General features: G+C 38.8%; 1 protein-coding gene across 6 annotated transcripts in view; it reads left to right on the top strand.

The window, feature by feature from the left end:
- Window positions 1–24,996, top strand: part of azi2 (5-azacytidine induced 2) — a 201,108-nt gene that overhangs the window by 110,941 nt on the left and 65,171 nt on the right. For 2 of the 6 annotated variants that reach the window (XM_077526700.1, XM_077526699.1), the window contains 3 exons: window positions 10,086–11,517; window positions 11,862–12,026; window positions 13,091–24,030. The exons of 1 other annotated variant lie outside the window; for it this stretch is intronic. In XM_077526700.1, coding sequence (XP_077382826.1) covers window positions 18,185–21,052 — 2,868 coding nt within the window. In that variant the 5' untranslated portion in view covers window positions 10,086–11,517; window positions 11,862–12,026; window positions 13,091–18,184 and the 3' untranslated portion in view covers window positions 21,053–24,030. Of the gene's footprint in view, window positions 1–2,196; window positions 2,210–10,085; window positions 11,518–11,861; window positions 12,027–12,189; window positions 12,340–13,090; window positions 24,031–24,996 lie in introns of those variants that run through there. 3 more of the 6 variants (XM_077526701.1, XR_013284276.1, XR_013284278.1) reach the window with 3 other exon arrangements.

The following is a 24,996-nucleotide window of genomic DNA, read 5'->3' as shown; positions in this document are numbered from 1 at the left end:
TCGCGTATTTTTTGGCCAAGATAAACAACCCGCGGTGGTTATTTTACCATGACCGGTAAGTCGCCGCCGAGTTGACGTGACTTTGTGATGCTAACCGGACGCTAAGTTAATATGCTCTCGACGAGAAGGCGTGCAAGCGCCCTAAAAGTGCACATTTGTGTTATTCATACTCGCTAGTAGTGTCTAGCAATCATGGCATGTTCTTGCTCCTCGGATTGACCAATCAGAGACATTCACAGCAAAAAAATGCTCGCAGGAGGGTTGCCAGTTACGGCAAAATAAACACTGCCTAAACAATCGCTGGACAACACTTGTGTTAAACCACACAGGAGAAAAATAATTGACTTTCTTGACTCATGTAATTTGCCAATGACTTCTGAAGGTTTGTGTTTGTGTTTTCTTTGTATCTGCTAAGTAAATGTACTTCAAGTGCTTTTTCAGATGCTTTTCCCTGGTTATTTAATTTTTAGGATTTTTTTTTTTTTTTAACATTGATTGGAGTATGATTGTCATTCAATGTTCTTCATTACTTAAGGACACTTTAAATTTCCGATTTTCAAGTACAGTGTTTGAACTGTGCATAATGTTGCAGTGGCCTCCAATAATAAATACAAGTGTATTTTAGGAATAAAACCATCTACCTTGTTTTTAAAAACACGTAGGTCCACTATGCTATTGTACTAAGATGCTAATCCAAATGGTGGAACTTGTACAGTGGAATTTTTTTTTATCTGTAGCCCCTTTATTTTGCACATGTAATTTTATTAATCCATTCAGTAACGTTTTGTCATGATTATTGCATTATTACATTCAACTGCAATTGCAACTTTAGATGACAATCAATTACATTACGTTAATCAGTGCTGAGTTTATATGGGCAAATGTGCACATTTGACGACACTTGAAAATAAAATGAAACTGGTTACAAATCAGATCTTCTAACCCTGGGAATACACCGGATGCGTGTGCATGCCGATACGTTTCCATTCATTCAAATTGTTCAAATTACACCGGCCGCGTGTGCGTTGTGTGTCGACTGCGTCTCAGCTGCGTCATGCTGCCGCACGGACAGACCTATTTTCTATTTTTGACGGACGACGCATCCGTCGGCCTCCTTCAAATGGCATCTAGCACAGAACACATCGAGTGGGACAGGAAGACCGACGCAGTTTCAAAATAAAATTCCGGTTACTTTTCAGAATAAAACACTCACCAGCTCCTATTTCGCAATCATGTCAGCAAAATGTCATAATGCTTAAACGCTTAATTCACCGTTTAAACAACCGACGAACATGGACAAGGAGAGATTTATAACAGAGGTGGAAAGCAACACAAATAGATATGACACGGCATATCCTTTTTATAAAAACTTAAAAGGGATGCTGCATGGAAACGTCATAGCAGGAGTGGACGGTGAGTTAAGTCAAAGAAAGTCTACCTCTCTTTCTGCTCCTCTGTTGAGCGCAGACGTTCTATGTCTTTGTCGTTGCTTTTAATGCCACATTATCGTGCGCGATCACGCGAGACACGGCGGGAAGTTGTCGGCGACAAAAAAATTGACGCGTCGGGAGCACGCAGTCAAGACGCAGCGGAGCGGAGACGCAACGCACACGCATCCGATGTAATCCCTCTGTTGAGCGCAGACGTTCTATGTCTTTGTCGTTGCTTTTAATGCCACATTATCGTGCGCGATCACGCGAGACACGGCGGGAAGTTGTCGGCGACAAAAAAATTGACGCGTCGGGAGCACGCAGTCAAGACGCAGCGGAGCGGAGACGCAACGCACACGCATCCGATGTAATCCCGGGGTAACTTTGTGTACATTACCCGTTCCCACCGCGATCCTGTCCGATTCCTGCTTATGAAAGTGTCTGATCCTGTGTTCCTCGTCGTGTCAAACCCAGGGGACTTTAACAAACCACAAAGATTTGACAAGGGTTCTCGTCCTGAACTGTAAAGCCTAATTTATGCCTCCACGTTTGCTCTCGCGTCGATGAGCGCCGTCGATCATAGATCATGTGATCGACGGCGCTCATGAATTTTAAGTGCCGCGTCGCTCGTGGCAGGCTGACGTGCACACGTCGCCAATCCTTGGACGCCGTAGATGGCGCGGCGTCGCTCGCTTCTGATTGGTCCGTTTGATGGCGTTTTTTTCTTTTTTTTCTCTCTCTCTCTCCCCGCCCCCCGCCCAGATAGTTTCCGTGAAGGCAACTGGCGGCGCAAATCGACTTCCTGCTCGGAGACCACGGCTGTGCATGTGGATATGTGCCTGGGACGAGAGGCGGAAAACAACAATAACAAAAAAAAAAAACCTGTGTTCGCTAAGCGCACGGCTGTTGTGTTTTGGCGAGTTTACGGCCGACACCGGTGCAAATTGGCAATAATTAATTGCCACGGTGATGAACTTACTCTCCCCCCGGCTTTGTTTCGTGTTTCTGAATTAAATTGAACTTCCTGAATCCGTCATAAAATGCAGAGGAATCGCCACTCTGTGGCGGCCCAGCCATAACGACAGCGGGACTTGGTGTGAAACTCCAGCAGACACCGATGTGTATTGTTATGTGTATTGCGCACAAGTCGGAAGGCAAACGCACGAGCGGAGCAACGCCGTAACCCCCCCCCGTGCGAGCCCGTCGCAGAAGCATACTGAGGCCTTAAGTGCCGCTCGCTCGTGGCCGGCTGCGGTGCACACGTCGCCAATCCTTGAACGCCGTAGATGGCGGGGCGTAGCTCGCTTCTGATTGGTCCGTTTGATGGCGTTTTTTCTTTTTTTTCTCTCTCTCTCTCTCTCTCTCTCTCTCCCCGCCCCCCGTCCAGTTAGTTTCCGTGAAGGCAACTGGCGGCGCAAATCGACTTCCTGCTCGGAGACCACGGCTGTGCATGTGGATATGTGCCTGGGACGAGAGGCGGAAAACAAAAATAACTTCATTTAAAAAAAAAAACCTGTGTTCGCTAAGCGCATGGCTGTTGTGTTTTGGCGAGTTTACGGCCGATACCGGTGAAAATTGGCAATAATTAATTGCCACGGTGATGAACTTACTCTCCCCCCGGCTTTGTTTTGTGTTTCTGAATTAAATTGAACTTCCTGAATCCGTCATAAAATGCAGAGGAATCACCACTCTGTGGCATCCCAGCCATAGCGACAGCGGGACTTGGTGTGAAACTCCAGCAGACACAGACGTGTATTGCGCACAAGTCAGAAGGCAAACGCACGAGCGGAGCTACGCCGTGACGCCTCCACGCGAGCCTCTCGTAGAAGCATACTCAGGCCTTAAGGTTAAATAGTTCGTCTACCGTGTTCTCCTTTTTTCCCCCAACATGTGAGTGGGCGCAGGGGGTAATTCAAAATTGTTTTACGGGACTCGGGGGGCCATATAGTTTGGGTTTTGGTTCAGAAACAGAGACAATATTCGCATTTTCATCCTTCCTCGGGTCGTGACACAATGGCTTGCTTAATATTGCTAATGCTCGCTAGCATCAGCATGCTGCTCCCAGCAGATGTAAACAATGCTGTCATTGGCTTTAGACTCTAAAGTGGTGTCCAAACTACGGCCCGGGGGCCATTTGCCGCCCGCCGTCCATTTTTCAGTCGCCCGTGGCATATGCTAAAAATGGCAATTGACTCAATTCAAATAAAATAAACAAAACAAAAATGTTTGGAGATAGTCAAAGTCAGAAGGGAGGGTATCAAAAACATCTGCCATTAAAGGTTATTTTAGTTTACTAAACCTAATGAAAAAACTAAAACAAAAATTCAAAAAACAATATTGTTACCAAAATAAAATAAAAACGAAAATGCTTCTTAAAAAAAAGTGTTACAAATAGAGCTAAGCTACATTTTTCTGAGGGGGGGTTTGGTTCAAGGTTGTGCTCAATCACCACTGTAACACCTGCATGTTAGTCAATGACAAACTGGTCAGATTTGGGTGGAAAACTGATGAACGCTCACAAGGATTTTTTGACAAAGACAGAAAGCAATAAATTCCATTCAACAAAATACCTTCTCGACGTCAGTGACTATACCAGTGGTGTCCAAACTACGGCCCGGGGGCCATTTGCGGCCCGCCATCCATTTTTTAGTGGCTCGCGACATATGCTAAAAATGGCATTTGACTCAGTTCAAATAAAATTAAAAAAAGAAAATGTTTGGAGATGGTCAAAGTAAGAAGGGAGGGTATCGAAAAACAGGTGCCATTAAAGGTTATTTTAATTAACTAAAACTAATGAAAAAACTCAAATTAAAATTCAAAAAACAATATTGTTACCGAAATAAAATAAAAACGAAAACTAACTGAAACTACATTTTATGTTTACAAAACTAACTATAATTATGGCAAACATCTTCGTTTTAGTCTTTGGTAATTAATTTAATGCATGAGCCTTTGGGGATGATTTTAAATGTGATTTTTAGTAGATTTATTTGGATATAAACCGGAATAATGACGTTTGAAAGTATGTCACACAGAAGTGACGTCATCTAGCAGCAGCCAATAGAAAAGTACCTTCAGATGCAGCCATAATGTTTTTTAAATATTGCACACAATAAACATTTGAAAAAAAAATAATACTAATACTGAACCTAACAAAGTAAACTAAAATTAAGCATTTTTTAAAGAACTAAACTAATAAAAAACAACAGAACCACCCTGAAAGCTAATAAAAACTAACTAAAATGTTTATTTATATATTTATTTATTTATTTATATTTATTTATAAATATTACAAATAAATTGGTTTATATACTGCAGCATTTTTCTAAATGTGCAAAAGCACAAATACATTATTTGTACAATTTTTAGGGCTAAACACAATTTCTCCTCATAACATTATGTGGCCCTTGCGTCGTCCTGATTTTCTGTATGTGAACCTCAAATGAAAAAGTTTGGACACCCCTGCAAGTTGAGAGCGATGTTGATTATACTGTAACCAATTGTGTGCATCACTGGCCGCATCGAGCATTGTGGGATTACTGTATGCAATTTGCATACGGCGATGTTTTGGGTTTTTGGGGTTTTTTTTGCAAACGGACTCATCTGCCTGGTATAGCTATATTCCCCCAGTGCAATTTTGACAGACAAATTGGACACGCCAATTTGGTGGGCGTGGGGAATATCTACCTCACCACTCCCCTCCCATTTCATCTCGTCATTGGCGACGTGGCGAATGGTGAGGCACATCCTGTCTTCCTTTGAGATAGGATGAGAAGCTCGGTCATCCGGAAGGGACTCAGGGTTGAGCTGCTGTTCCACTGCGTTGAGAGGAACCAGTTGAGGTGGCTCGGGCATCTGACTCTGATGTGTCGCACCGGCGGGAGGCCCCGGGGACAACCCAGGACACGCTGGAGAGACTTGGGAAGGCCTTGGGATCCCGCCGGCGGAGCTGGTTGAAGTGGCTGGGGAGACGGAAGTTGCCCCTGCAACCCGACCCCGGATAGAGCGGTAGATAATGGGTGGATGGATATATCAAGGCACTTCCAATTTCATGTTGCAGGACACTAAGAACATGGAATTTGACGAGCTGATCATGATACTGTGGCCAGAACTTCTACAAGTCACAAGGGCATGTAGGTGTTGTCATTGAAGGCGTGGAAGTCATCACAGGACTTGGAGATGTTGCCCGGGCTTGTTCCGTCCTCCTTGGCTTGACCTATGTATTGAATCTAGATTATCCCACAGCTGAAGTACACATTTGAGGTTTTCCGAAAACATTTTATGGGAATGGATGACACAAACGCTCTCAAACATTTATGTGCTGCAGTATTTTTGCACTGTTTGAAAATTGTTAAATGTTTACATGTTAGCACTAATTTGGGATGTATCCAAATAATTATTTTTTTTTAACTGTTGGATGGATAGATCATCATTGTGCAGAATTTTGTTTTTATAAAATACTATAGTTTAAAGTCTAAAACATTTCTGGCTGAAATGAATATACATATGAATGCACTGCACTGTTCATTAGCAAGTCCATAGTTATGATAGGAAAATTAATTTCCTCGGCAATACAAAATACAAAAGAAACATTGTCTATGGCCTAGATAGAAGCCAACAACGGAAATATTGCGGATGCCTAGCGTCCCCTGGTGGTCGGAGCTATACACAAGTCTCCATACACGCATTGGTGACGCCTGCACGGCAGGACTGTAAAAATACAGCCAATCAAGAGGCCCGGTGGTTACAGGTCTCTCTCTCTCTCTCTCTCTCTCTCTCTCTCTCTCTCTCTCTCTATCTATCTATCTATCTCTATCTATCTCTATGTATTAGGGGTGTGAATTGCCAAGTACCTGATGATTCGATTCGTATCACGATTCACAGGTCACGATTCAATTCGATACCGATTAATCCCGATACAAATTTAGTCGATTGTTGCAATGTTTTTTATTTCAAATTTAGAAAATACTTCAGTAAACTTGTCCAGTGTAAGATTTGTATGAAAATGTATTATTTATCTGAAACTTAAGTCTTATACAGGTTGTAATCTGTTTCATGTTTAAACAGCATTGAAATAAAATATTAAGGCTTAATGTTCCATTAATATAACTTTCTTCGTTGCTGAAGGTGTGAACCCTAACCCGAAGTAAGACGTTTTGTTGAATATTTTTACATTCAAAATGGAAGTTTAAAAATCGATTCAGCCACCTATTGAATCGATTCGAGAATTGTGTGATGTAATATCGCGATATATTGCCGAATCGATTTTTAACACCCCAATATATATATATATATATATATATATATATATATATATATATATATATATATATATATATATATATATATATATATATATACACATATATATATATATACATATATATATATATATATACATACACACACACACACACACACATTCAACTGTGTGTTAACTCATACAAATCTGTATTTATTTGCTGATTTATGTCACATATTTGTGACTTGAGTTATATATTTGTGGATTTTTGTTCCACATTTGTGATTGGTTACGGATACAAATCCTTATTACATATTTGTGGCTCGAAATACGCATTTGTTTTGGCACAATAAAAGCCCCATACCTTTGTCATGGCCTGAGGGGGTCTGTATCATTTTTTTTCCAAACTTTATTTGTAATTTTCTATTATCATCTGAAACAATCTTGTCCAACAAATAACAGATATGAACAACCCAAACAAAAACAAATCAGGTTCAATACTAAATTGCATTTATGTAAGTACGGAGCCCCTCTGGTGTCAGGGTCTGATTTTTTATTGTATTTTTTGCTAATACCCACAGTTTAGTGATCTACATGCACAGTTTACTAATCTGTACCCACAGTTTACTAAACCGTACCCACGGTTTTAGCACTTCTGTGGCGTTAATGTAATACGCATGCGCACGCAACGTTCGAGTGCTTGCTTGACAGCAGTATTAGCAGCGAACGGCTGCTTCTTTTCATTTTTCAATGTTCAGTACTGTTTAACCTGAATGAACTTGCACGCACACACGCAGATACTGTATTCATGCAATTACTCAAAAAAGCATACAGTACTTTTATCAACATAACATTATAATATGAACATAGTGCAAATTTGTATTACAGTATGACTAAAGGTCCTGTCTTAAGTGTCAAACTCTCCTTGCCGTTTCATTTTCCACACACCCTATGAAAAATACATTTATTACACCAACTACTACTTCATTTACAACCACATAATTTATTAATGTGATTAATTAATAATAATGTTAATAATTCCTCCACTTCTACAGGACTGTCTCAGAAAATTAGAATATTGTGATAAAGTGCTTTATTTTCTGTAATGCAATTAAAAAAAATGTCTTACATTCTGGATTCATTACAAATCAACTGAAATATTGCAAGCCTTTTATTATTTTAATATTGCTGATTATGGCTTACAGCTTAAATCCTATATCAAAATATTAGAATATCCTGAAAAAAATATACTAGTGGCGTTAATAACATTACTAATAACATTGATAAAAGTACTGTATGCTTTTTTGAGTAATTACATGAATACAGGTTAAACTATTCAACTAATCACTTAAATCGTCTAATTAACTCGAAACATCTGCAAGTGTTTCCAAGTGAATCCAGAATGTATGACATTTTTGTTTTTTTAATTGCATTACAGAAAATAATGGACTTTATCACAATATTCTAATTTTCTGAGACAGTCCTGTATACTAGGGGTGTTAAAAAAAAAAAAATTGATTCGGCAATATATCGCGATACTACAGCACGCAATTCTCGAATCGATTCAATAGGCAGCCGAATCGATTTTTTAACATATATTTTTGATGGAAATATATTCAACAAAACGTCTAACTTTCACACTTTGTATGGAAAATTTGTTAGATTAATGGAACATTAAGCCTAAATATTTTATTTCAATTCCTGTTTGTTAAATACAGTGGCTCACAGTTATAAAACTGAAGTTTCAGATCAATAAATAATACAATTTCATACAAATCTTACAGGGTACATGTACAAGTTTACTGAAAGGTATTTTCTAAATTGAGTAAAATAAATAAATAAATAGATTAAAAAAAAATTGCAACAATCGACTTGTAAATTCATATCGGGATTAATCGGTATCGAATCGAATCGTGACCTATGAATCGTGATACGGATCGAATATTCAAGTACGAGGCAATTCACACCCCTACTGTACACTAAAAACGTTACGGTATAATCATAAGAGAACAAGAATAAATGCAAACGTCAGTTAGCGTCCGTTTGAACTTTCAACCATTGGAGGGTGCTATTGTATTGCATAACAACAATGCAATAAAAAAAAAAAAATGAAGAAAGTAAAAAGCAAGTGTATTTTGTTACACCTTATACCTCCGAAGCTAATAAAATTAAACATATAATTAAACATAATTGGAGTATCCTTACAAGTGACAACTTGCTTAGAGAAATACTTCCACATACTCCAACAATCAGCTTTCGGAAGGCCCCCACCCTGAGCAATAAACTGGTGAAGAGCTAACCCCCCACCCACCCACCACCACCCCCTATGCAGAAAAGGACTTGGCTCAGTACAACAACTGGAAAGTTTTTGGTGCAGCAACTGTGTGCATCGTAACACCATAAAGACTACCAATGTGTTTACTAATATAGTAAATAATAAAAAATACAATATTAATTCCTGCGATTGGCTGGCAACCAGTCCAGGGTGTCCCCCGACTACTGCCCAGAGCCAGCTGAGATAGGCGCCAGCACCACCCGCGACCCTTATAAGCGGTCAAGAAAATGGATGGATGGATGGATGGACGGATGGATGGATGGATGGACAATATTAATTCATTTATTAATTGTAACACTTCATATGTTGTTTGCAAACTTGAATGCCCTTGTGGCCGTTTCTACATTGGTAGAATTTAACGCAAATTTAAATCCAGACTTGCCGAGCATGAACAAGCCAAAAGAACTGGCAATGCTCTATATCCTATGGCATTACATTATAAATATTCTAATTATTGTAATTCAACTTTCAAAGCCTAAGATATAGAACATAATATATAGGTACAATGCGGCAAATGTCAAAAAGTGATTTATGGCCCCCAATAAAACAATGATTTATTGCCCCCCCCCCCCAATAAAACTTTATTGCCCCCCCCCCCCCCCCCCAAAAAAAACCATTCATATCCTAACCCTTTGAAGTTAGCCCCGCCCCCTTCCGCTTTCTTAGCCAATCAGAAGCCGTTATTTTGAATTAAGCCCCTACCCACTTGCCACCTTCTCAACCAATCAGAGGCCGGAAGACGGCTTCTGTCAAAAATGATTGATGACATCCTACACCCCCCTCCCCACCCCCCTCTTCGTCTTAGCCAATCAGAGATCGGAAACCACCCCTCTCATCGTCTTAACCAATCAGAGGCCGGAAGACGGCTTCTGTCAAAATGATTGATGATATTCTGTTTCCCACAACATCAAACACATGTTATCCGGTCCCCCCACCCTTCAACAAACACCCCCACCCGACTGTCTACGTACTTCCTTTGAACCCCCAAACAGTAGCTTTGTTGTCTGAGAGGAAACTCTACCAGCTGATAATATTATTTCGACATCCTTGTGTTAATAAACTTTTTTTCATCTTACAGGAAGGATCCTACCACCAGCTTTTGAAGTAGCAATGGGGGAAGCGCCCCCCTGTAATTCGAATTACTGATAAAGCTACCTACTTTGAAGTAGAACGGGTACCAACCGTAGGAACCCCCGACCCCCCTTATCACCATGTTGGGCGGCAGGAAGCCCCCACCACCGCCCCCCTCTATCGGGTATGTGCGTGCGTGAATGTAAATTAGTACGAGGCTCACTTATTCGAGTTAAAGTGTTGTGAATATTAAAAAAATGTTATCCATTTGTTTTATGTTTTTTAAATAAATAAAAGAGACTTACCGGTGTTTCGGAATATGAAGTCACGTCTCCTTCGAGGGTTTTTTTTCTTTTTTAAAAAATAAAATAAAAAAAATAAAGTTTCTGTTTCTAACCAATTCTAACCGATGGAGAGGGGGAAATATAGACGAAAAAATAGATTATTCGTGCGTAAAGGGCGGTTATTTAACCCATTTCAGAACCGCGTCCTTCTTTTTCTTAGACTAAAAACTTGTCTGTCTGTGTGACTATGTAAAAGCCAATGGGGTGGCGGGGAGGTGTGACTCCCTCACGCAGTGGTAAACGGCGTCATCTAAAGGGCAAAGGATGTTACAGCGTATGATTAAGAGAGGGAGCATTAAAGTTAGTCTACAAAAGTAAATTAGGGTATTAAAATGTTGATAATGAATGTAAAACCTAAAAATTTGATTCAAAGGTACTCAATTTGTAAATTATACAATTTGGATGACGGAACAATGTATGGCATTAGAGTAGCCTTTAAATATTAAGTAGGGTTAATTTTAAATTTTTGGCGACAGCAGATCGAAACTAGCATCATACTAAACCCCCCTGCAGCCATCTTTTTAATGTTACTGAACACTATCCCTATATTAAACCAAACTTAACTCATTTACGTTTCGGTTACAAATGATACGTTTTATTTTTATATGGTATCTATTATAAGACGATGGATGCTAGAATTTGTACATTTTATATATACGTGATGTTTATAGGTATGCTTAGACGTGTATGTTTTTATTATTTTACATGTTTATGATTGTGTTTTCGGTGGTGAAACCCCGGCACTATTTTACGATGAGGCGCAGTGATCTCTCGTATGGGCGTAGTGCCACTAGGTCGGTAGCGGTGTGATTTAGGTCACATGAGCCAATCAGGTAGCTGCTGCTTTCTCCTCACCATAGCAACCGCATATCAAAAATGGCGACCACAACGTCGGAGAGCGAAAGGAGAAAAAAAGTTAGAAAGAAAGTGGTGAAAAAACTTCGTTCCCGTTCAGGTTTGCCCATCGCTTCAGCTGGCCCCGTTATTCCAGCCATCTGCATCATTTGTAAAAATAAATTTCAAAGTAGACTCGTCTGGGATTGGAAGGCACACGGAAGAGGGATCATCTCGCCAAAGCAGAAACATTGTCAGCAGGTATGTGCTACACACACGCGTGCCCATTTCTGTTATTAATGTGACTGATATTTAGTATAGGGCTGAAAATAATTTGTTGCTAGGTTAAGTTTTAAGGCTATAGTTTATTAAAAAAGGCGAGCTGCTGAATGATTTATCGAGTGAATCCAACAGTTGTTACCAAACTTGAGTTACCTGTCCTCATCAGAGTCATAATATAGTCACAGCTACACACTCCCTTTTCCCCAAACTCTCTCTCATCAACCTCAACAAACACTTTACTTTACTTAAATCTGTGATGTGCATATACTGTAAAGAGGTGATGTGACAATAACACTTATAATGTAATTGTTTTTTGTCTAAAGGCGGGTTGGTTGCTGCAGGCCGCTGAGATGAAGAAAGACTGTTCCATTCTTCTGCATATTCAAGACAAAAGACTGTGTCACAATGGAGGTGCAGTTTTGTTTCAGAGATTACACAAGGGTCTTAAAGTCAACAGCAACAGAAACAGCAACCAGGGACGAACAAATGTGAGTTGTTACATTGCACTATTTCATTGTCACTTTGCTAAAATTACACATTTCAAAAGTAAAGCATTGGTCAGCAATATGTCACTTGTATTTTGTTTACATTTCGAGACAGCATTAATTAGAAAGCATGACTCTGTACATATTAAGTGTGTGTGTGTTTTAGACAACCCAATGCTGAGAGCTACAAATTCTTTTTGTGAACAAGTAATCCGTCAAAGGATTATAGTTGACAAAGATGTGATGAGAATGGACAAGCTAAGGGGTTTGTGAACAGTGTTAAGAAACACGGGGATCTTGATGCTTCAGACTACAGGTAACATATAAATCTTCATATTGAAACACATTATCTGAAATCTATGGGGAGAGATTTGTCTAAAATCTCACTGTTTCAGAGAAAAATAGTTTGCTGACAAGCTCAATTTAAGTTAAAAATAAATAAATAAATAAAATCGATTCTCTAAAAATGAAAACCGGTTGGTTGTTAATTATTACATGCAAATGTGTTTTTTTGTCTTCTGTATTTATAATTGTTCTTTGACCAAGAAAGTATATAGGCCTATAGGTATATTTGTATTTCTATCCAAATATACGATTATTCACTAGAATTTTGAGTAGGATATCCAAATACCAAAATATTCAATAGCTGCAGCACTAATAATACAAATTTTGAGTTGTGGCATGCCCACACGAGTTATTTTACCACACACCCATGTCAAAACTAGCTTACTGCACACACACTGCACCCCAACTTCAAATTTTTGCTAACGTAATAATAATAATAATAATAATAATAATAATGATAATAATAATAATAATATATTATAAATTTTGTTGGATCCAAAAGCAACTTACATAATTATAGTTTCATATGATTGTAATTGTCTTATTTTCAAATGTTTAAATATTTCCTTGATTTGAACAAAATATAATTGTTTAGAATAATCTTGATTTCAATTATTACCAAAATAATTGTGATGAGTATTTTTTTCCATATTAGAGCAGCCCTAGTGTGATGTGAATATGTGCATCTTGTGCTCAACTTTCCCTTTAATTTTCTATTTCAGGCAGGATATACTGAAACGAAGATTGAGGTGTGATTTCCCCCAGCTGGTTTTTCACACCCCTTTCCAGCAACAACTCTGAAATGGTTTTTGTAGAGACATTATCAACAACTGACAAACTTTTAGACAGGGTACCTCACTCATCAGATACATCAACTACTGAGTCTACTGATGTAAGCCAAGTTTTTGTTGTTGTTTAAGTTTATAAGGTTTGTATATACGAATGCGCTGTGTGGAAACGGGTTTTAACATCTATCGTTTTTGTAATATTTAAAAAACTAATAAATATACTGGTTTTTTTTTGTTTTTCTTAAACTGATTTATGAAAAGGACTTGTAATCGCAAAGTTTTTTTAAAAGCAGTAACTGATTTAGGAGGTGGAGGGGCAATGTATTATGGGGATCATACTTTTTGAAATCTTTAAACCGTCGATTGTAAGAGTCTTCTATCTTGATGTTAGCCTTTTTATCTGAATATGTATGAATGAAATATCTTCTAATTATCAGCTCGGATTCTTTCAATGGATAGCCCTGTAACCCTTAGGTTAGTAGTTTTTTAGAAAGTATCTGGGTATGAAATATGTTATGTTAGGAATATGGCGCGTACGTGAAGAAGGTACGTCTGGCTATGTATTTTATGTTTTTGAGTTGTTGTATATAAGATTGCGTTGTACATAAGAATTTTACCCCCTCTTACGTTTTTAATGTGTTATAAAACTAATAAATGTACTGATTTTTTTTTTTTTTTTTAAAAAGGATTAGGCTTAGAGAAGGTGTTGGTGGCACTCTCATGAGCAGAGTGCGCAAGTTGTTTTACCCCCTCTGCAGATGCGTACACGTATAAAATGCTATTTTTCTGTTTCTAGTTTTGTTACCGCTAGTGCTATAATTTGTGTCTATACGATTTTATCGGATGTCTCTATGTATTTTTGTTGTAGTTTAAGTTTATGAGGTTTGTGTATACGAAAGCGCTGCGCGGAAATGGGTTTTATCCTCTTATCGTTTTTGTAATATTTAAAAAAACTAATAAATATACTGTTTGTTTTTTTGTTTTACTTAAACTGATTTATGAAAAGGACTTGTAATCGTAAACTTTTTTTTTTTTTTAAAGCAGTAACTTATTTAGGAGGTGGAGGGGGAGGCTGGTCCAAAGTGCATGTGTGCATGCGTGTGTAGGGTGTCAGTGTTTACTCCGAGGGGGCAGTAAAACAGTCTTTGAAAGTGATTGTCATACGATGCTTCGATCTGAAGTATACTACTTTGTAGTCGCGTATAAATAATTTTATACATTCTTTTTAAAAAGAGAGAAATGTAGGTATGAATGTTCGAGCCTGTTAAAATGCAGCGAACTTTATACTTGATTTAGAAATTATTCTTTAATTTACTAGGGCAATGTATTGTGGGGGTCATACTTTTTGAAATCTCTAAGCTGGTGTTTGTAAGAGTCTTCTATCTTGATGTTAACCTTTTTATTTGATGATGTATGAATGAAATATCTTCTAATTATTACCATGGCTTCTATCAATGGATACCCTTGTAAGGCTTAGGATTGTAGTTTTTTAGAAAGTATTTGGGTATGAAATATGTTATGTTCGGGACATGGTGCGTACGCGAAGAAGGTTGATGTAGTTTTATTTTTGTTTTGTTTACGATTTACTTTTTTTTTTTTAGGGGGATGTAGGCATCGTTTTAAGGTGCCAGGTGTATTTTGTGTAAATAATATATGGATACTTACTTTTTATTTTTGTTACCGATAGTGCTTTGTTTCGTGAAACCCTTTTGTTTTGTTTCTTGTTTTTTTTAACTTACCCTTCGAAGATAAATAAAACGTCTTTAGACTTATCGCTAGCGAAGATGTAGCACGTTTAACATTCTAAATAGTTTTATCGCTGCTCGACGTATTCGAACTAAGAGATCCCAAGTCTTTGTGAGTTTTTTTTTTCTTTTAAATACTTAGAAATACCCATTGTTAAATTTTTTTCCTTTTTTTTTCCTTTTATTATTTTTTTTGAACATATAAACAGATGAACAGCAGAAATAAAACAGAAAACAACAACAATCAAAAGAGAAGAAAATCCCAATAAAATAATCATTCAATCAATCATAACTTACATGTTCAAAAGGGAGTAGGAAGAAGTTAAAAACTTATCTAGTCCTACCCCTTTTACTCAATATATTTAAACTTATTTCATTATTAATACAATTTTAATTTACTAATTATTAAAAAAAAATTAATAATAATAATAATAATAATAAATGATATATATAATCCAAGTTATATATATATATATATACATATATACATACATACACACATATATATATATATATATATACATATACATATATACATACATACATATACACACATATACACAAGTGCACTTAACATATTCACATTTACCAAAAACATATATACATAAATTTACTAAACATATACCATAATACCTATCTAGATCATTTACACATACTCACATGTACATTTTTCATATTCTGGTCTGACATAGATAATTTTTTCTAACTTTACTTTTAAACATTTTTTTAAACTCCAGCATTGAGTCACAATTTTTCAGAGCAATTTCCAAATGATTCCACAGATCAACACCTTTTACAGATACACACCTTTGCTTAATATTTGTTCTTGTTTTGGGTTTTTTGTACACACTTGTACCCCTTATATCATAAGGACTGTGTCTAATTTCAAATAACTTCTGAGTACTGTGGCAGAGTAAATTGTTATAAACTTTATACATTATTTGTGCTATTTTAAAATCCACCAAGTCATAAAATTTCATTGCATTTAATTTAATAAATAGTGGATGTGTTGGTTCTGTATATTTTGATCCATTAATAATTCTTATAGCTTTCTTTTGCAATTTGAAAACGGTGTTAGTATTTGTTTTATATGCCATTCCCCATAATTCCACACAATAGGTCAAATATGGTAATAATAGTGAACTATATAATATATATAATGATTTCATGTTTAAAACATCCTTACTTTTATAGAGTATCCCTATGATTTTTGACATTTTCCTTTTAACAGTTTCTATGTGTGGCTTCCAACATAATTTATCATCGATAATAACTCCAAGGAATTTATTTTCATTCACCCTTTCTATTTCAATTGAATTCACCATAATTTTAACTTGATGAGTGATTTGTCTAGTGCCAAAAACTATGAACTTGGTTTTATTTAAATTCAACGATAATTTATTTACATCAAACCATTTTTTTATTATATTCAATTCATACTCCACAGTAGTCAGAAGCTGCTTCAGGTTTTCTCCTGAACAATAGAAAGTTGTATCATCAGCAAATAAGATACTTTTCAATATTTTTGAGACATAGCAAATATCATTTATGTACAGTATAAATAATTTAGGGCCAAGCACAGACCCTTGGGGAACTCCATGATCTTCATGTGTTCTGATTGTACATTATTAAACTGCACATACTGATATCTATTTTCCAAATAACTTTTCATCCACTTATAAGCTAAACCTCTTATTCCATATTTATTTAATTTATTCATTAATATAGAATGATCTATAGTATCAAAAGCTTTTTTTAAATCCATAAAAATCCCAACAGTAAATTTTTTATTATCTATTTCGGTAGATATTGCTTCTACAAGCTCCATGACTGCCATTGAGGTGGTCCGTTTTTCTCTAAACCCATATTGGGTTTCACTTAAGAGCTTATGTTTCTCAATAAAATTATCCAATCTATATGAAAATAATTTTTCTAGAATTTTTGAGAACTGTGGCAACAATGATATTGGTCTGTAGTTATTAAACGTGTGTCTTTCTCCACTTTTATGAACAGGAATGACTTTGGCTATCTTCATTTTTGATGGAAATATACCAGTTTTAAATGATAAATTACAAATATATGTAAAAGGTTGTACAATATATTTCATAATACTTTTAACTAATGTCATATCAATGTTAAGACAGTCAGTAGACTTTTTATTTTTTAATGTTTTCACAACATTTAATACTTCTATATCATTAACATCATTAAGAAACATTGTGGATGAATTATTTACAATGTTCTTATCTATTTCACGTTTGTTTCTTGGCTCTGGGATTTTGTTTGCCAAGTTACTGCCCACGTTAACTAGATATTCATTAAAATTATTAGCTATGTCAGAAATTTCATCAATTACCATATCGTTATCTTTTATAAAATATTGTGGAAAATTTGTTTTTTTAGAACTTTTTTTAATTACATGATTTAGTGTTTTCCATATTTCTTGTGTATTGCTTTTATTCTGTTCTAATAATTCATGGTAATAATCTTTCTTTCTTATTCGAATAATATTTGCTAATTTATTTTTATAGATCTTGTACTTTGTTTCAGCTTCCACAGTTCTCAATTTAATAAATCTTTTATATAAATTATTTTTCTTTTTGCATGCATTCTGTATTCCCTTCGTCATCCATGTCTTATTTGGACCTTTATACTTTCTTGTAATTTTAATTGATGGACAATGTTTATTATATAAAGAAATAATGGTTGACTGAAATTCACTATATGCAATATCAGGATCGTTATTTGAATAAACCTCAGACCAGTTGTGTTTCTCTAAATCCAACTTAAAGGCAGCCATGGAGCGTGTTGTTCTTACTCTAGTTTCAAATGTGTAAGTAGTCGGCTTCATTTTTTTATCAAAATAATCATAAAAAATTGCAAAGATCGGGAGGTGATCACTTATATCGTTAATAAGGAGTCCACTTTCTATTTTAAGGTCAATTTTATTTGTGAATATATTATCAATTAGTGTAGCTGTATCGATTGTTATTCTACTAGGTTTTATAATAACAGGAAATAAACTATTACTATACATCATATTTATAAAATCAGTTGTCTTCTGATGTCCATTAGGATTTAATAAATCAATGTTAAAATCACCACACAATATTCGCAATTTTTTATCATTTGTATAACTAAGGATATCTGTTAACTTATCGTTAAATGTATCAAGACATGATCCTGGTGTCCTATATATACAACTTATAATTACGTTTGATATATTTTTTATGTGAACTTCAATAGTTACACATTCCATTACATTATCCACAGTAGTAGTTAGATGTTCAAAGACAGGTTTGGCGAAGCCGCCTCCAAACAGAGTACCGTCCCAAGGGAAAGGGAAAGGGGGAGGAGGGAAAGGGAGATCGCCCAGCTTGTGCAAAGACGCCGACAACTCCGCAAGAGCTGGAGGAAGGCAACCCAGCCAGAGAAAGAAGGTCTGAAAGTTCTGTGGGAGGAGGTCAGACAAAGGCTATCTAGGCTCCGCAGAGCTGAACGCATCCGAAAGCGTAGTCAACGGAAGCAGAAAGAGAGAGCCAGTTTCTTCAAAGATCCCTTCAAGCATGCCAGACAGCTGCTGGAGGAGAAGAAATCCGGGAAGCTCGAGACTACCAGGGAGCAAATGGAACAGCATGTCAAAAGGCAGTACAGTGATCTGCTGAGAAACGTCCCATTAGGTACACCAGGGTACGTGCCTCAGCCTGCGCCACCGACAACTGAGTTCAACATCATGCCCCCGAAACTCAGCGAGGTCAGACAAGCTGTGAAGAAAGCAAGATCATCATCAGCACCAGGCCCCAATGGAATGCCCTACAAGCTTTATAAGAACTGCCCCAAGGTACTAGAATTGCTTTGGTACCTAATGAGAACTGCCTGGAAAAAGCAACTCATCCCATCAGAGTGGCAAAGGGCCGTCGCGATCTTCATTCCAAAGGAAGAGAATTCCAAAGAAATCAGCCAGTTCAGAAACATCGCCCTGCTGAATGTAGAAGGGAAAATCTTCTTCTCAGTGCTGGCCAGAAGGATGACCTCCTACCTGCTAGACAATTGTTACATCGACACCAATTGCCAGAAAGCAGGAGTCCCAGGTTTCCCAGGGTGTGTAGAGCACTCTACGATGATCTGGGATCAGATCCAGAAGGCCAAGCGGGAGAAGACCGACCTGCATGTCGTTTGGCTTGACCTCGCCAATGCGTACGGATCGGTCCCACACCAGCTGATCAACTACGCCCTGGAGTTCTTCCACATGCCTCCCTGCATCAAGAAGCTAATAGCCCGATACTTCAGCGATCTGCAGATGTGCTTTGCCCTCCAGGATTTCACCACCGGGTGGCAGCAGCTAGAAGTGGGAATCGCAATGGGGTGTGCCATTTCTCCAGTCTTATTTGTGGCAGCCTTTGAGATAATTCTCATCGGAGCAAGACAAATGGTTGGAGGAACCAAACTACCATCTGGACAGAGATTACCCCCATTGAGGTGCTACATGGACGACGTCACCAGCCTCCTGCAGACAGCAGCATGTACATCCCGACTGCTGAAAAGGGTGGATGAGCTGACATCATGGGCCAGAATGAGGATCAAACCCTCCAAATCCCGTAGCCTGTCACTCAGAAGGGGAGTCAGAAACGACAATACCATCTTTGTCGTCGGGGGAGAGAAAATCCCCCTATTGTCTGAGCAACCCATCAAAAGCCTGGGGAGGCAGTACACTGCAGAGCTGTCTGATAAACAGATGGGGAGGACCATCATGAAACAGCTCACGGACGGCCTGTCAAGAATCGACCAGAGCCAACTCCCTGGGAAGTACAAAGTCTGGTGCTACCAGTTCGTACTCTACAGGAGGGTGATGTGGCCCTTGAAAATGAGCGAGATCCCCTCATCCGCCGTGAGTAAGATGGATGGAAAAGCCAATTCATTCATCAGAAAGTGGCTGGGGCTGCCACGGTGCCTTTCTGAGACGGGCCTCTTTGGGAAGAACGCACTGCAGTTGCCCCTGCAGTCTATCAGCTTGGGCTACATGCAAGAGAAGTCCAGGCTGGTTCTCGAGCTAAGAGAGTCCACTGATCAGTCAGTGAGGAACGCCAACGCCAAGGTTCCTACCGGCCGAAAGTGGAACGCCCAGTCTGAGGTTGACCAAGCTGTCAGTAGGTTGCATCACCAAGAGATCCTGGGCAGAGTCCAGGCAGGAAGAGCAGGCCTAGGATGGGGAGAAGCACCACGGTTCTGGTCCAAGGCAAACCGCAAGGAGCAAAAGCAGATGGTGGTGGCGGAGGTAGCAAGGATGGAGGAGGAGCGCTACAAGATCAAGGCCGTGTCACAGGGCCGACAAGGAAGCTGGACAACATGGGAGGGAGTTGTCAACCGAAACATCAGTTGGTCCGACCTGTGGAAGATCCCACAGGCAAGGATCAGCTTCCTCATTCGTGCAACTTACGACACGCTTCCCTGTCCTCGTAACCTTCACCATTGGTTCGGCAACGAAGAATATTGCTCACTCTGCAGCGCTCCCAACGCAAGCCTCCAGCACATCTTGTCGGGCTGCAAGACTGCTCTCTCTCAGGGACGCTATAGATGGCGCCATGACCAGGTCCTGAGGAAGCTAGCTGAGGTGCTGGAGGGGTGTCGACAGGGCTGCAAAGAATCACCATCGGCAGAGAACCTTACCAGCTTTGTCACAGAAGGGGGGCAAAGGTACACTAGGCCAAGAAACATCACAAGGCCCTTTTCCCCCGGCCATGAGTGGGACATGAGGGTTGACCTCAACAGCCAACTCCGGTTCCCCACAGAGATCACCACTACGTCTCTCCGCCCTGACATCGTAGTATGGTCCACCGAGGCAAAAGTGGTTCACCTCATCGAGCTGACTGTACCAGCAGAGGGAGGGATCGAGGCTGCATTTGAGCACAAGAAGGCCAAGTACTCGGAGCTGGCTGCTGAGTGCCGGGAAGTAGGCTGGAAGACCACCATCTACCCAGTAGAAGTTGGCTGCCGAGGCTATGTGGGGCTGTCTGCCACACGCCTCTTGAGGGATGCAGGAGTGACTGGAGGGAAGCTCCGAAAGGCAATAAAAGACCTGGCAGAGGAGGCAGAGAAAGGCAGCTTTTGGCTCTGGCTGAGGAGGAAAGACAGGAGCTGGGGAAAGAGCTAACCCCGACATCAGCTGCAGGGGGTGACAGGGAGACGTCCCTGTCACTGCTCCGCCACCAGGAGACGTTCCAGGATTAAAGGGGCGAAACGTCAATGACTGGTGGTTCCTGGCTGACGACCCTGCAGCTGACCCATGGGCACCGGAGGAGGTGCGACAGGCAGCAATGCCAAGCAGGAAATAACACCAACCTGTATATTAACCATATTTATAAAATCAGTTGTCTTCTGATGTCCATTAGGATTTAATAAATCAATGTTAAAATCACCACACAATATTCGCAATTTTTTATCATTTGTATAACTTAGGATATCTGTTAACTTATCGTTAAATGTATCAAGACATGATCCTGGTGTCCTATATATACAACTTATAATTACGTTTGATATATTTTTTATGTGAACTTCAATAGTTACACATTCCATTACATTATCCACAGTAGTAGTTAGATGTTCAATTTTACTACATTTGAAAACCTTATCAACATATATTGCAACTCCTCCTCCCCTTCTGTTTTCCCTATTCATTGTAAACAATTCATATCCTTCCATTTCTATATCGCTTATTTTCTCATTATCAAGCCATGTCTCTGATATGGCTATAATTTGGAATTTATTTATTTTACTCAAGCATTTTTTAATTTCTGTAAAGTTTTTATATAGACTTCTACTATTAAAATGTATGATTGAGAATGCACGAAAATCCTTACTTACATTTACATTGAATTGCTCATCAGTGTGGTACTCGCAGGCAAGGTCATAGTTGTTACTACATAAAAATTTATCTGGATCAATGCCATTTTCTGGATCAGATGTCTTATGTTCCGTATAATCAAATATTTGTAATTTTTTTGTGTTTGGGTATAGATTTTCCATTCTAGTATTTGTCAACTTTTCGTCATCAAGTGTACTGTGTCTTCCTTCATTTTATTGATGAGTTGTGTTGGTGCAAGTGTCTGGGTGTGCTTGTACGGGGATGAATTATAAGCTTGTCGTATTTTAGGTAGGCAATATCTCCTCTTTCCCGTGCTTCTTTCATTTCTGGTATAAGTTCTTTCCGTTTTTTTCGAACAATATCAGTAAAATCCTCATTTATGTATATGTTTGTGCCCTTAAGATGTTTTGTTTTTTGTAGAATTTTTATTTTATCTTTGTACTTTTCAAATTTAACTGTAATTGTCCTGGGTCTGGTCCTCCCAGTTTCCCGTTTGCCAGTCCGATACACACGCTCCAATTCTATCTTCTCCTGAAATTGTAATTTATCTCTGAATAGTTTCATGACTTTATCTTCAGTGTCAGTCCATGTTTCTCCTGGTGATTCTTCAATTCCATCAATAATCAGATTCTTTTACACTGTCCTTCTAAATATTCAATTTTCTCATTTAAAATGATTAAACTGTCACATATTTTGTACATTTCAGTTTGCATGGTTTTACCGTTTTCAATGTGATTAATTTGAGTTGTTTTAAGATCATCCACCTCCTTTTGCGTATATTGCAGACTCCCCTTAACTTCTTGTAGTTCTCTGGTGATATTGTCAATGCGTGCATTAGTTGAATCCAGTATTATTTTAACAAATCCTTTAAATTGTTCCTGTTGTTGATTTAGGAGTGTATTGAAAAGTTCGTTTTGTTGTTGTAGCATTTTGTTTACCTGTGTGAGCGTTAAGTAGTCCTCCTCCGGTTTTGAGTCCTGTTTCTGTTTTGGTGGCATGTTGTTGTCCGAAGTATCCTGAGATTGAGGGGTCCCCCTCCTTCTCTTCCCCCTCGCCGTACTGCAGTCAACGTGTAAATGGCGAAAAACAACGATGCAGGCAAGCCCGTTGAACAAAACAGGCAAGCCCGCCAAGCAGCAGCAACCGAGAGACGATCAGGCAAGTCCGGTGCGCAACGACGACGGCGGAATTGGGCAGGCCCGGCGTCGAGTAGCTGCGGCGGTCGATTCACCAGGCAAGCCCCGGTGCGTAGCGATGATGGCAGAGGTGGTCAGGCGCCGCGTCGAGAAGCATCGACCGTCAATCCAGCCGACGAACCCGGCAGGCAGCTGCAACCAGAGACCCCGGCCCGCCGAACAGCAGCGACGGCGAAACAGGCTGGCGACAGCAGAACTGGTGGAACAGGCCCCCGAGCAGCGGCAACGGTTGTTCCGGCACGCAAGCCCGACCAGCAGTCCCGACGGCGGAACCAGAAGCTCCGGCCCGCCGAACGGCCGCGACGGTGGGACAGGCAAACAAGCACAGTGAGCACGGTGATGGCAGAACTCTGGCGTGTTAAAGGATTTAAAAACGTCGTAAATCAAACGTTGTGAATTAAAACTTACAGACACGGGCCCCGTAACAGGGCCCGGTGATGTAGTTTATCTCCATATAATTAATGTCGAGCAGCAAGGCAGCAGCGTCACTTCACCAGCAGCGCACTTCCTCTTTCCCTTCTTTTTCCTTCTTTATGGATGTTGGGTAGTTTGAAGAGGTGATATGTAAACAATACAAATCCTTTGGCTTGAAATATTACAGGATATCAAATGATAGTCAAATAATAATGCGAATAATGCTTGAAAAACCTTATCAAGCCGAGAGGCCTGCCTAGCTTGTCTCCCTTCCCACACACACACACACCAGAGCTGAGAAATTAGCCTATAAGATATTATTGAATATGATAGGCTGTAAGATTAGCTATACTAAATCACCCCTGGATTTAAACCACAAAACTATGAGATTTAATCAGAGCGTAACAATCTACCGCGACGATCTTTTTTAATCTTAAAACCGCTCTTTGCAGCAATTTACCTAAATATATAGTGAACAAACGTGTATCTTGTATGACTAAGAGACATTTAACTTTTGATTGAACGATTTATTTTTTTCCTTACAAATCGCGCTTACTTTCCAATGATACGCGTAGGTAAACAATTTTTTACAAGCATGATTGTGAAATAACAGCTACTAAATTACTTAATTTGAATGAATAATATTATTTAAGACGTCTACCCATCTAACGCATTAAAAATAGCGACATAATTCAGATAAAAATATTATTCGTACTATATTGTTTTTTTTTTTTTTTTACAATAGTTTCCAAGTTCTCACAATAGATGTTCGATGATACTATTTTATGTTTTTCTTACCGGTATGATTAACTTGTATTACATTTATGACTTTTCGCTATTATCTTTGCATCGTTTTAAGGTGGCCGGTGTATTTTGTACAAATAATATATGGATACTTATTGATTTTTGATCAATTTTTACTCGTATATTTACCTACTTTTGCTTTTAGGCGTATGTTAGTTAGTTAGTTACTTGTATATGAGTGCGTATTCTAACTTTCCCATTCACTTCTTGGTTCCATTCCATCACCCCTGTGAGACCGGACTCGTCTACTTAATATCACTAAAGTCTGTTCAAAAATCATTGGACACCCTGTCAGAGCCTTATCTTCCTTTTGTGACCGAATCCTGCTCGATCCGTTTCACTCACTTCATCGAATGTTTGAGTGGCTTCCATCATCTCAGCAGGCTGAGACGCCCCACTCTGACGAACACAGCGGCGGAGAAGTAGGAGGTGGACTACATTTGTCCCCAGATCACTAAAATCTCTTGAACAGTGACCCCCCTCCCGGGCCAAATTGCGACAGACTGACTGACTGACTGACACGTAGCACTTTAGTGTGAAGCACGGAGCACTTTCTTTTGTTTTTTTTATTGTTATTTATTATTTTTCGTATTTGTTTTTTTTTTTAATGTTCATTGATTTCATGTTTTGTTTTTTTAACTTCCCCTCGAGGACAAATAAAAGCGTTTTTGAATTGAATATTTAATTACTTGTAGTATTTTATTCATTTTTAAGTTATTTTTTGTTTGTTTTTTTATAAAGTCAAATTATTACCTTTATGAAACTTTTTAGTTCTCCTTACGCTTTACTATGAAATGTTTCAAAATACTCGGTCCCTCC

This window comes from Festucalex cinctus, chromosome 7, assembly GCF_051991245.1.
Source record: "Festucalex cinctus isolate MCC-2025b chromosome 7, RoL_Fcin_1.0, whole genome shotgun sequence".
In the NCBI taxonomy this organism is placed as follows: Eukaryota; Metazoa; Chordata; class Actinopteri; order Syngnathiformes; family Syngnathidae; genus Festucalex; species Festucalex cinctus.
Note: the sequence above shows the minus strand (reverse complement) of the source record. Positions and strands in the feature narration are given on the sequence as shown.